This window comes from Pyrgilauda ruficollis, unplaced genomic scaffold, assembly GCF_017590135.1.
Source record: "Pyrgilauda ruficollis isolate IOZ18807 unplaced genomic scaffold, ASM1759013v1 scaffold178, whole genome shotgun sequence".
Classification (NCBI taxonomy): domain Eukaryota; kingdom Metazoa; phylum Chordata; class Aves; order Passeriformes; family Passeridae; genus Pyrgilauda; species Pyrgilauda ruficollis.
The window spans coordinates 229,947-243,786 of NW_024516764.1; the positions used below are offsets into that span (position 1 = coordinate 229,947).

At 42.9% G+C, this 13,840-nt stretch overlaps 1 protein-coding gene across 5 annotated transcripts in view; it reads left to right on the forward strand.

The window, feature by feature from the left end:
• The window catches only part of NFATC1 (nuclear factor of activated T cells 1), a 110,311-nt gene that overhangs the window by 53,988 nt on the left and 42,483 nt on the right, over positions 1–13,840 (forward strand). For all 5 annotated transcript variants that reach the window (XM_041464279.1, XM_041464281.1, XM_041464283.1 and 2 more), the window contains exons 7-8: positions 9,999–10,054; positions 11,287–11,419. In XM_041464279.1, coding sequence (XP_041320213.1) covers positions 9,999–10,054; positions 11,287–11,419 — 189 coding nt within the window. The remainder of the gene's footprint in view (positions 1–9,998; positions 10,055–11,286; positions 11,420–13,840) is intronic.

Genomic DNA, 13,840 nt, shown 5'->3' on the forward strand with positions numbered 1-13,840 from the left:
TAGATGTGTGGTTGAGCTCAGTCGACTGAATTTTTGCACAAGAAAAATGTGATTCAGAAAAGAAGGAAGCTGGATTAATATAACTGTCCACTCTAGCATTTCACAGTTTTTTTGTTCCTCTCAAATTTCTCTGTCTCTGGCAAAAACTAGAATCAATCAGTTGCTGCCTTAAGGTACAATTGTCAGTCTTATAAATTCAGTTCTGTTTCCTACATGTTGTGTGAGCAGAATTTACCTTGTGACATGGCAAGTAACTCAAACACAGTCCTTTAGCTTCAGCAAAACTTACAAAAAGTTCTGGAAAGTGATATGTTGACAAAACATTTGAGTAGCATGTGAAAGGAACGGATGTGTTGAGGAAGCATGTGGGCTTTTTGGTTTGACTCAGATACGCTGTGGAGCTTAGGGTTTGGAGTCTGTTTTGACGTGATGTGATGGGATGGTGAGATGGGTGACCTGAGTCTTGGCAGAGGTTCACGTGGTAAAAGATCTCACATTCTCAGAGATCTTTCCATTGCTCTTTCCATTGCTAGTAGCAGTTTGGGGGGCAACTGGCCAAAAAGGGGTCATGTTTCACACCAGTAATCATACTGTAGCTCACGTAATAAATAAGCAAGTGGCAAAACTCTCTTTCCCCCTCTTGTCTGATAGACAGATACTACTTAATTTTTTCTTTATCTGTCTGTTTATCCAAGTTCAGGACACACGTTCCAGTTGGCAGTGAGCAATTGCATGCTGACTCATGCACGGTGAGGTTAAAAATTCGGGAAACTAGATAAACTGGAAACTTCAAAGGCATACAAGTTGGGAGCATGGAGTTCATGTGAAGGTCACTTGAATCTAGATCCTAGAGATATATTGATAGCTGAAGGGGTTTCTGGCCACTGCCCAGAAATAGATATCTTTAGGCGAATTGTGTCATCAGATGCTGGAGTCATTTGATGGTGGAACCCTTTCACGCGCACAGAGGAGTAGTGATGCAGCTCGTAGGAAATGTCAGCACGTTTCAGTTTTTCCTGGCTGTTTAGTCTAGGGAATGGTGAAGACAGAGTGGGACAGCAGCCATACACATGAGATGGTGTCAGCAGGAGCAAGTCTCATCCAGGGTGTTGCTCTCGCAGTGAAGAATGAGATCAATCAATCACAGATACTTACTGTGGACAACAAAGAAATAAGGGATAACCACATGGTCTCAAAAGTCACTTGTCAGAGTAATCCTGTAAATTTTTTATTATTATAGAAAATGTGGCTGAATGCTTCAAGTTCATTCTTTCATGTCTTCCAGATGAAGTGGCTTCAGGCAGCTGTATCTGTGCAATCAAAGCTTTGTCTCTGAACTTTTACGAGTCCAAGATTTCAAATAGTTTTTACTGTTACTGTTCTAGTAGGACTGTCTGTCCAAACACAAAGGAATTCACAGCCCTTACAGGAAATCTGAGTCTAACGAAGTGATCAGTGCCTAAAGACAGTGGAGGAAAGAAGTATGGTAGGTTGACCTTGGCTGGCTGCCAGGTACCCACCAAGCGGGTCTCTCACTCCTCCTCCTCAACAGGACAGGGGGGAGAAAATAAGATGAAAAATCTTATGAGTCAAAATAAAGACAGGGAGATTGCATATCAGTTACTGTCACGGGCAGAATGGGCTCCATTTGGGGGAAGTAATTTATTGTCAATTAAAAATAGAGTAGGATAGTGAAAAACAAAGGTAAAACTGAAAACCACCTTTACCTTTGCCTCCCTTCCCAAGCTCAACTTCACTCCTTCATTCCTAACTTCTATTTCCTCTCCCTGAGTGGCACAGAAGATCAGGGAATGGAGGCTTTGGTCAGTCCATAACAGCTCCTCTTTACCATTGCTTCCTTCCCGTACTGTGCCCTTGCTCCAGTGTGGGGTCCTCCCATGGCAGAGAGTCCTTCATGTACTGCTTCAGCATGAGTCTTCTCCATGAGGTTCTGTCCTTCAGGAAGAACCTGCTTCAGCGTGAGTGCCCTGCAGCCATCATTCCTTTGAGAAAACCTGCTTCTGCCTGGGTTCCCCTTCACAGGCTGCAGCTCCTGCCAGGAGCACGGGCTCTGACTGGCTGCATGTGGATTTCTGCTCTCGTGTGGTTGTCGCTATGGGCTGTAGAAGCACAGCTGCCTCACCGTGGTCTTCCCCACAGGCTGCAGGGGAATCTCTGTTCTGGCTGCTGGAGCACCACTTCCCCCTCTTTCACTGTTGCGGGGGCTGGGGGTGGGGGGGGGGCGGGTGGTGATCTGCAGGGGTGTTCCTCTCACTTATTCTCACTCCTCTCCCACAGCTGCTGCAGTTTTTTTCCCCTTCTTAAGTATGTTGGCAGAGAGATTCTGCCAGCTTTGCTGATGGGTTCAGGTTTGGCCAGCTCAGGGTCCATCTTGGACCCATCAGGAACTTGTTCTGTCAGACATGGGGCAGCTTCTGGAGTTTTCTCTACCCCTGCAGCACAGCCACTAGCTAGACCTTGCTACGTAAACGAATACAAGGGGATGCCTTCAAAGTTCTCAGTTTTTGGAGGGAATGCCTACCTCTTTTGCAAAATTACAAATTGTGTCTTGTTGCTTTCCTGACATCATTAAGAATTGGTTCATGTCTCAGATGGGTAGCACAGGAAATGTGGAGAGAGCTGAGGGAAGAGGAGCATGTTCCTTTTAGGTCTGTTAAGGAAGTAATATTACACCTTCAATCTGGAAGAAAATACAATGACATTTAAGAAAGGAATAGAGAGATTGTTTCCTAAGTGTGCCTTGTTGCTGGGATGCTGATGTCAAGTCAGAAAACCAAAGGATAGCAGGAGGGACCTCTTAAGATTGAACCTGACCTTCTTGGACAAGAGAAACAAGAAAAAGGACATGAAGGAGACAATGTGATGGAAAAAAATTAAAAATGCTCTTCAAAAGTATCTGCCAAAAAGTCACAAGGAGTTGCCTTAATGGGAAGTTTCTGGAAGTTGAGAAGTTGCAGTCATAGAGTTGAAGCGTTTGTGTCTCAAAAAATAATGAAGAAGGAAGATTTAAAAGCATTTGGATCAAATTTACATCTTAAGATGAGAAATAACTAGAAGTAGCTATAGTACAGGTGGTGGTGTTGGCATCCAGCACAGAAGTAGAGGAAAAGAATTGTTCATGGAAGAAAAATTTGGAACTTGATTTAAACTGGCTGTGAGGTTCGTTACTCCAATAGTCTGAGAAAATATGAGACAGATTAGACCGAAGAAGATGAACCAGGAATATTTTACTCAGTTTCAGCTGCAGAGTCACAGGTTCAGCCTACTAGAGTTTCCCAGAGGAAAGTAAAATTGTGAAGACAAGGAGATGACGTGAATGTAATCAAAACCAGAGTGAAGTGCTGTCATGACTGCTGGTGGGTGGCTGTGCTGGGTGTGCTTTGCTTGACCTGCCTGCTCTAGAGAGATTTTTCAGGGATGTCAAGCTGCAGTTTTACTTGGAAGTTGGATGTCTTAGACCTGGAATTACTTAAAGCTATTGAACAAAACCCTCAGACCAACGATAATTTGAATAGGGGGAGGTGCCAGAGAGCACAAATTGCACAACCAGCTTCCATTCTGCTGAAAATAGTATCTGGCAGGTCTTTCCAATGGTTTTGGCTCAAAATGAACCTCGATCTGTCAGTTGTCAGCACTGTGCCTCCTTTTAATTACCTGGACTAAAATTACATTTCATTTGCAAACACTGGAACTCAGAATAATTGCGTCTGTTAGACATACTGTGGTAAAAGGCAGCTAAAAAGGCCTCACCATTCAGGCAAAGTGAGTCCCTCAGCTTTTGGCTTGCCCAGCTGAGCAGCCTGAGAGGAAGCGCGTGCCTGGCACTGACTCCAAAGTACGGTGAGATCCATTTTGTGCTGGATTTTTACACCTGCTTGCTGCATGACATTCTTATTGTTAATTCAAGGTAAAGAAGGGAGAAAAAGTAACTCGAGAGTATCATATTGATGGCAAACAGACCTACGTCTACACGGCACTCAGCTCTGTACTGCAAAAATGTATGGCTGAAGGAGTGGACAAAATACATATGCTGCGAAAATGCTTATGAGAGGACACCAACAAATACAGGACCTTTGATGTGGAAACAAAAATAGGTCATTTATGCCTGAGCCCTGCTGCACATGGACAGAGGCATGCCAGTAGGCATGCCAGGGATGGGGAGCAAAGCTGTGGAGAAGTCTCTGTAGCAACACAGTAGGCTGTGAGGAGGGCAGAAGAACATCTGGGGGACTTCCTGGCATGGAAGAGGGAAATAAAGTAAGTGAAAATCAGACCAGCTGTGTGGTCTCATAGCAAAAGTGGTGTAAGAGCAAAGAATAGAGATGAGGGTGGCTGTAGAGGAAATCAGAGACAATGTGTTGGGCAGTAGGCAGGCTATGGCACCAGCTGGAGCTACACCAGGAGGTAGAGCTGCTCTGAAGGTGGCTCTGGGACTAGGAAGCATCTCGCTACTCACAGGTCCCTAAGAGGCTGAGATCTCAGGAGAACAAAGTGCCTGAGGAGATCAAAGGAAAGGAGACTGAAGAGATCAAAAGAAAGGTCCTGGCCACTTGCAATTCAGATACTTGCTTTCTGCTAGCACACACTGTATTTCTGAATGTTTCATTGCTCTCTTGCCCCATCTTCCCTCTACATCGCATGCCAGACTGCTTGGTTGGTGTTGGTTCCTCCTTAGTGCCTGACCCTTGTAAATGTCTTTAAGATGTACACCTGTGTATCAGGATAGGTGCAGAATCCCACCCACCTGGTGGGATCCCCTGCCCTTGCTGGTGTCCAGCTGCAGAAACATTGTTTGCAGCAAGACAGCTGTAGGACCAGCTGAGAAAACTGCCCTGACTGCTTGTGGTATCCTCAAATCCAAAAGGCTGCTGCCCCTGCAAAATCCGGCAGCAGTATACCTATGCCAGCCCATAAGTGCCAGCTGGTGAGACGGTGCTAGTGGGTCATGCTCAGGACTGCCCTGGGGAGCAACAGCTTGGAAGACACCTCTTTCATTGCCAGTCCAACCTGCCCTTCCCCTGGAAGCTGATAGCATCTTTGCAGAGAACTGGATAGCTCTTGAGTCTGAATTATGAGACTTTGCCATAGTCTTCATCCTCTTCTTTGCACAGAAACCCATCCATTCCTTCTGAATGTCTTCACAGATCAGTCGTCTCAGTGTCATCAGGGCACTCACCAGGGGCAAAGGCTAGCAGTGCAAGTTGAAAGCTTTCAAATTCTTAGTTCCTCAGGGATTTAAATATGCATTATTAGAGCCAAATACAGCCTTTGCAGAGCACCTCAAAGTGACGCTGCATTGCATCTGTGCCCTGCCTGTTGTGGACATGTTAAAGTAATCTGGGCTGTAACATAGGAATTATTATTCAGGGTAATCTCACAACACATTAATCAAGTAGTGGGTTCCTTTGGGAGGGTAGGGCTTGTTTCACCATTTTACTTGGAATAAATGTATTTAAATACAGATTTACAGTGCAGCCAGTGCAGTCAAACTGTTTTGAAACACAGACTGGAAGAATATAAAATGTACCCTGTGTATAGGTAGTGAAATCCTAGATAATGTCTATTCTTCTCATATCTCAAGTGAACACAGTTCCACTAAAGAATATAGACTGTTTTAATCTCCTGTAGTAAAGTGGAATGACTTAAATATATCTGAACATTCCCATTATATCCATTTCATAGAGGCAAGATTTAAGTGGTTTCCAGGTGTTATACCATCCTGAGTTTCCAAGCTTAGGTTTTTTTGCATTTGTATATTCTTCCCACTTTCTGCAATCCATCATTTTGGAAAGTTATGCTGGTGGTTTGAATGTTTTGAACTTGCAAACCCCTGACATTATGCTTGCAGTTCCCTGAGACACAAAGGTAAATCCAGCCCTAGAAACGCAGGGGATCTCTCTGCATGGGCAATGATGTGGGGAAGATGCTACAAAAATATCTTTGGAAAGTCTTTTTATTCTCATGGAATAGAAACACAGCTCCTTGTTTTGCTATTCCATGAGGAAAATTTGTATGCCATGGTCTGCAAGGCTCTATGGGTGAATAACTGAATCTGCTAGATTTACACTACTTTTTAGCCCTGCTTCTGTGTTAAAACAGACCTTTACAGTGCCTTTTTATGTGGAAATCTTGTAGCTGGGTGTGGTGGGGAAGCCGCTTGGTGACTCATACTGCAGGGAATTCCCTGATGAATTAGAGTATTTTTACTTCTGGACTTGTGCGCAGTTTCCTTCAACGCTGGAACGAGCGGCCGATAAGAGCAGGCTACAAAGGCCCATTCACCGTTCAGCCACCCCATGTTAAAACAGGGTGTTTATGCCTTGCAGAGCTGAAAATCCACCCCCCATAACATGTAGGTTCACAGCATTTTCGTCATTAGCAATCCCAGGTGCTTCAAGTTACACAGCGATGAAGAAAACAAGGCGGATGGTGGTGAAGCACACACAGAGCAGGGATGGCTATAAATAACAGGGATGGGTCTGTAAATGTCAGGCTTCCTGACCAACCTGGTGTCTTCAGCTGGCAGCAGTGCTGATGGCCACCTGTTAGCACAGCCTCCAGCCTATGGAAAGTGGGTGAGAGCAGCTTCTACTTTCCCCAGCACTGCCACTGTCTCTTTGGAGGAGGTGGAATTCTAGGGTCATTCATCTCGCCCATGCGTGGTTCCCCCTTGAAGCGTTGGCTCTGTTGGGTTAATGGCTATTGCTGCTGGCACTGAGAGATCAGGGCACTCCACCAGGGACTCTGAAGGGCTGCTGCCCTGCCGTTCTGTGCATGGATGTTTTGGGTTTATTTCCATTTGGTAAAAAAAGCCCTCACAAAACGTAAGACACCAGTATCATACCTTGACCCAGCTTTTTAGCTATATAAAGAACTGTCTTTCTCTTCAAAATATTGTACTATAAATCTTAAAAATGCCAAAACAAAGTCAGGCATTTGGTTTGGAGAAGACACTTCTTATTACTTCGTAAAAGTAAATAGTGAAATGAAAGGGAATGAAATAAGACCTTTGGAAAAGCCATTTTCTCCCTTTTCCTTCGTGCCTCCTCCTCTCCTTCCTCTCCTGACTCCGTCGCCCCCCCCCCCATATAACAACTGCCCATTTGGGTACGGTAATTCCAGAGAGCAAACTTTAACGGGAATGCCTGAAATGTGTCTGCTTCAGCTTTGTGTTATGTCTGTAATTTGAATTATTTGCATTTTGGAAAGGTATAAATTGCTCTGGTGTACTTGGGTTGGCTGGCGGCCAGGAGGGAGTTGCCTCGGGCCCAGACCAGGCGCGTTGCTGCAGATGTGGCAGGCGTACAATGGAAACTTTTGTGGGCGAGCAGCCCTCACTCCTCCAGCACACGCTGACAGGAGACGGCATCCCGCCTGCTCACCAGGCTCCCCAGCAGATGGGCACTGGGGCAAAACCATTTTCTCCGGCATAGACGGACTGTCTTGAGGCTTAGGGCTCCCACAAACCATTCCAAAGCCATTATTCCTTTTTTTTTTTTTTCTTTTTTTAATTTCAGCTGAACTGTTTAAACCTGCAAAACATGTTTACTGTAAAAGGTTGACGTAGTGGTCTAAGGTTTCCCTCCTGGAGCTGGTCCCAGTCCGTGGGCGTTGAGATTTCCCTCTTGGTTCACCAGACGTAATATGAGGAATTGTCTTTTTTTTTTTTTTGTCTCTCGCTTCATAATAACTTTTGCTCCCTGTGTTTTTGGTTAAATGAAATGTCACTAGCTGTTAATGAGTTGTCTATTCCCTACTTCTTCCTTCTCTTCCTTTTCTCCTCAGTTGCCGATAGTCTGGACAGTCCCAAGGGAATTTCTTGGAGTAAAACCCGTATTGTTCTTCCTAGCTTCCAAAGACAAGCCACGGCTCTGGATTTTTTATTTTTCTAATAGTTTAGATTACAGCATCTAAAATATTTCTGAACAAACTCCTTTTGTCATCATAAAAATTTTAAAAATGCATAAAGGCGGTGCTGCATGAAATAATTGAAAGAATAGCTGGAGATGGAGTAATTTTGAATTTTCCTGAAGTATTGGCAGGAAATAAAAACCAGAAACCTGAATCAGATCATTCGTCTTGCAAAGCACAAATTAAACATAGCAAAAAACCTGAACTTCTGGTAATCCATTTACAAAGGCAAATTGAACACATGTTAACTACTAGTCTGGACGTCTGTAGGTTTAAAAAAAAACAGCCCAGCAAGCCCCTTCCAAAGCAGAAGTTCCTACATTTTGCAAAATGTGTGATAGTGTCAGCGTTGTGTTGCTTTTATAGCTGATTGAATTAATTAGGGGCAGGGAGGGAGTGCTACAGAGGCTGGAGATACAGGAGGCTGCTCCCAGACAGGGGATGTGTCTTGGCTTGGCGAATTTTGGTCAGGGTTTTCTACTGACAGCCCAGGGGAAGCATCTGTTGGATAAATTGTGAAGTGATTGCCAGTCCTCCCAAGAAGCCTACTTCAATTCTGGCACTCTCCAAAGGCATCGTTAAGGAGTCTCAAGCACAGTCTGGCTGCTCCTTCTCTCCCTGCAGCTGAACGTGGCAGTACCAATTAAAGGGATTCCTCTTCCAGCATCACAAGTTAAAATGTAGGAAGAAACTGAGGGTAGATCTGCTAATTGTTTTCCTATGGAAAGACCTGCCAAATTCCCTGTGGTATTTGTGCTGCAGCCTTCACGTTGTGCTTCTTTCTATACATTTAAGAGAAAGGGGTTTTGGACATTAAAACAATCGCCAGGGATAGTCCCTCAGCAGCATTCCTTTCACAGTAGGACAGCTGTACACAAAAATATTATTTACAGACATTTGTAATAAATCAGGCAGTTCTAAATGCGTCACCTCCATCCTGGCCATGAAAGGTGAAGAGAAAAGAAAAAGTGCCATTCACTCTTACCTTTCAGAGGGCTGTTTTTCTAAGGCAGGCCCACATCCATGTGATGAAGTTCAAAATAACTAATATTTGCATTTGCATGTCCCAACACTGCAATAAATGTACAAAAGAGATGACATAAAGTCTCCATTTCCACTTCATTTCAGTAACATCTGGTGCAACTCGTGAAGCTGCATGTGTCTCCACTGTCCAGCTTATCCAGCAGTCTGCTTATGGCCTTTCATTTGTGTTTTTCTAGGCCTGAAGAATGGAAACCTTACATTCTGTATTACTTTTCTCATTTCTTTCCTATTGAGAGCTGAAGATGCAAGGAAATAAAAGTTCACCTTGTTTTCCAGTGATTTCTGTATCAGTAATGTGCAGGAAAATTGACTGGACAAAGTCAGTTTCCTCCAAAAGACATGTTCCCAGAAGAAGTTATAGTTGTGGATTAAATCTGTGTTTGCTTGAAAACAGAAATTTGGTAAATTTAGAGAACCCAACACACCACTAAAAGCAGCTCCAGAGGTGGGACCACAGTAGCTGAACAAAACCAACTTCAAAATGGAGTCTAAAGCTGTGTTTCCAAGCGTATGGCCTTGCCTTTTGACCCAAGTAGCAGAATTATGACAAGCCAGACTAGGAGTATATTAAAATCAAATCCTGCATGGCTGAGTAGCTTCCTTAATGCTACCTTACTTTTTGTATTGTTTAATATTAATATTGAATATGACTTAGAGCCCAGGTAGTGTTCAAAAGGCAGCATAAGTAACAGTAATGTTGTCTGAAAGTTGAATTGAGATGTAGAACAGTTGAATATTTTGTCCAGGCTAGTGGCAGAGCAAACTCCTAGTGGCTGCCCCCCATCATGGTATCATTCACTCTGGATTGTGGTTCTTCCCTTCAGAAAAGCTGAAGGGGCTCCTGTCACAGGTGACCCAGATGGTCTCTTAGTTGGGCAATGCTTTGGGCAATGCGTTGTGAGAGCTCCTTTTCACATAAGCAGTGCCCCTTCAGAGAGATTGTTTTTGTGAAAGTTGTTCCTTTCTTGGCTTGGGAAAGGAAAAAAGGAAAGAACTAGATATCTTATTCTTTTGTCTTTTAGATGGTCACCATGTGTGGGAAATGGAAGCCAAAACCGACAAAGAAATGTGCAAGCCAGTAAGTCTGCCTTAAATATTTTAACATCAAGATGAAAAATATATATTGCCTTCTCCAGCACTGTTACTAAAGAGGGATTTCCAAGGCTTTGGCACTGAAACAGAACAAGTACTTAGGCCTCCCCTCCTGGAAATCTTTCTTTAACGTGAGCATAGGGTAAAAAGCCTTTGCTGGAAGCTGTCCCAAAAGTAGGAGAGACCATTTGGAAAATATTTTTTCATTGTCCAGGATGGGCCAGTTCCATCTGCTCATCTTTTGTCTTGCTGGGTCAGTTCTTTCTGTTGCTCCCAAAGCAATTTCTGATCATTTTCCTTGGCTTTCCTCTATCTTCAGCAGGACAAACATGAGTCGCCTCACAGGATATCAGCTCCACATTGGAGAAGTGTGGCTCCCTCAGCCATGACTCTAAGTGGGAAGTACATCCACTATTCCACGTCTGCAGGAATATGCAATACTTGCAAACCTGCAGGCAAACAATTTAAAGATCTCAGCCAAATTCAGGCTAAATGCTAAGAAGAGAATTCCCTGTTACTCTTTCAAAAAGCACCAAGGGAGGTTTTGATGGTCGTAGCAGATTCACTGTGCATATGTGTGAGCTGATGCCCTAGAAGCTAAGTCATTCCTTAGCCCCATGCAGGAGTATTTGGTTTCTGACAGTGGAAGATCATTTGCACATTCTCCAGCCCTTTTTCATGTTGCACTGTTGCAACAGTGACTCTCCCATCCACAGAAGCTAGCATGCTTAAAACTCCCTGAGTTGTTATATTAAAATATATTTCACTGTGGAAAATGGAAATATTTGAGTAATGCTGTCCTAATGCCTTTCAAAGGAAATACTGTTAGGTTCAGATACATCAGGGATGACCTGCCAACCGAGCCGTTGTGCTTTCTCCTGCTCAGTTAGAGACCACAATTTGATTGTAGTCCCAGATTCTTGACAGAGGCAGGCTGGATAGAGCCTTGTGCGTATGCAGTATGATACTTGCTGTCCAGAGGGAAGTAGTGAGGGCTAGTGATTTTGTAAAGATCTGAGCCATACTAAAATAATTTCCCCACTTCTAGAGTCCTTGGCAAGGACACTGGGCATGGTGGGAAGCCATCCTTGCTCACAAAGCCCACCAGTTTCCCTTCAGAGAGTGTTTCTCTTCCTTCTTGGGGCTAACTTTTCAATACTATTGTACAGCTGGACTGCCTTAGTTGTGCCTTGACTTTCTGATTTGTTGCTTTTGCAGAATTCATTGGTGGTTGAGATACCCCCTTTCCGCAATCAGAGAATTACCAGCCCTGTTCAAGTCAACTTCTATGTCTGCAACGGGAAAAGAAAGAGAAGCCAGTACCAGCTTTTCACCTATCTTCCTGCTAATGGTAACAAAACAAATACCTTATCTCTGCTAGTAAAAGTGAGAGATAATGATGATACATGGTTCTAATAATTCTTTAGTAATTTGAATATTTTGGAAGTATACCTGGTGCTATGAGAGTGAGAATGTATCCAGGAGAGCTGCCTTTGTCTCTACTGCCCATACAAGAGACCACCCCTGCAGATTATTTCCATTTGCATTGGTGGCAGAGGCCTGGTGAAACAAGGACTTCTGCTTTTGGGAGCTGAAGAGCCACAGCACAAACTCAGATGCTTGTGAAGGCACTGAGCTCTCTGCTAAGCTGCTGTCAACCCTTTCTAACCCCAGAGGGTAAATTGCATTCAAACAACATTTCTAAATTCACACCACAATATTTTAAGCATGCTGGGCTCTGAGCTGGAGATGGTGTGTGGATTCCCCTTGCCATCATCTCGCACCTTGCTGCCTTGCACACGGTGAAAATTGAGATGGACAATGTGGGTAGAGATTGGAATGCTCTGTGTAAAATGCTTCATGGATGGCAAATGTTCAGAAACGTATGACAGTTTTTTATTTTTTTTAGCTTATATTGGTAGCTGTGAAGTGACAATAAAGTCACTCATGATGGCTGAATTCCAAGCAGGCTTGTATGAAGATTTTAATAGCTAGTAAATTCAGATTTTTTTTTTAATTATTATTTGAAATGGCTTTTTTTTAACCAAGAACACTGTTTGGGGGAAAGCAGGAAAAGAAAGGTGGTTGTTTTGTTGTCATTTGGGAAGCAAGAGGAATTAGAAAAAAATATTAAGCTATGCTTTTGTGTAGACTTTCCAAGTGAAAAGAATCCTTCTGTGGGAAAATACCAACAAAGCAATATTAAAGTCATGTCACATGACTTGAAGAGACACGCTAACTTTTTGTAGGTGAAATCCCATAAAGTACACATTTGGAATTTCACCCAGCTAGCATGCGTGCACTTTTATTGGGACTTAAATTAAAAATAGGAGTACAGGAAGCCTGACATGGCAACGGAGAGCTTATTGCATATGTTCTGTGTAGCTATGCTTCACTGAATCAGCCTACTTATGCAAACTTCATTCCCAATGGGGATGTCTGTACATTTAAAGACTGTTCATCTCTTAAATTGGAAAGAAAAAGAGTTGTTATTCTCTTCCACAACACTTTTCAGCAACAAAAATCAGTTGTAGAGGCAATCAGGTATTGCCTTGTCACCCAAGTTACCTTCATAAATATTTCAGATTCAGGCCTCTTCTTAGCTGCTGTTTATTAAGCAGCATGTTCCCTCCAGCCTTTACATAGGCCTTTTTTTACCATTGTAGTCTGAACCTACAGGGAATAGTGTGCACTCCTGCAGAATTGGTTTATGCTATCGCTATTCTCTGTTTGGAACATTTGATGTGAAGAGATGGGGATACATACTAGTGACAGCAGACTTAGTGACATCAGGGAACCAGCCTAGGCTTTATTCTGCAAAGACATCTTTAATTATGGTAATTGTTGAAAACATTAGGAATCTTGTTTAGTCTGCTGTACCAATTTAAATTCAAGTGAAATCTTTTCATTTCAGCGTTAAGGAAACCTGAAAGAAAAAATGTAATACCCGGGTAGGGTAAAGGAAAGCAGGTATTCCTAGTAAATATTCTTTCCTTACTATTTGGTTCTCCATTCACATTCTCTTAATACACATGTATATGTGCATATAGGTAATTGAAAAACATGTTGCATTCTTTGCATCCTCTCCCATAGCAGTGGTAAAAGTGAATGTGCTTCTGCAATCATCAGAATTAATAGTATAGTATGTTTTTTTTATGCTTGTGTTGTAATGCCTGTGTTACAGCTGTAAGGTTTTGCCCTTCTGTGGCTGGTATTTTTTTCCATTGTGCCTTTCAAAGATAGATACAATCACCTCCGCTATGTATTTAGAAACCACATACAGTGATTGAATCACTCATTTATGCTGCTGTATTTCTAGGAGTCATTTTATGCTTCATTTGATTTCAGTCACAACATTCTTTTACTGCTTCAAGGCATTGTAGAAAACCAAAGTTTAACTCATGCAGAAAAAGTTACTTGAGTCAAGAACCACTGGGTGATCAGTGTAAAAAAATGTAGATGAGATAAGCAGGATTTTGGCCCAGGTAACACTTGTCTGTTGTTTAAACAAATCCCACAAACAGAGACAGTGTAGGGTTTTGACAAGCAAATGTCAGAGTGATCATGAAGTGTAAGATGTGGTTTTACACAAATGAAACAGTATCCTGTAAGCTGCTGCTTCTTGTTCTTCTTCTTATTCTTCTGTGCTTTAGGACTAATGAAATGCTGCATTTCAGTGCCTACCGTAGTTTTGCAGGAATTTCTGTGTGAGGGAGCTTTTAAAAGCTTCATGATGCACATCAGACATATATTTTACAGTTCAACTGGACTG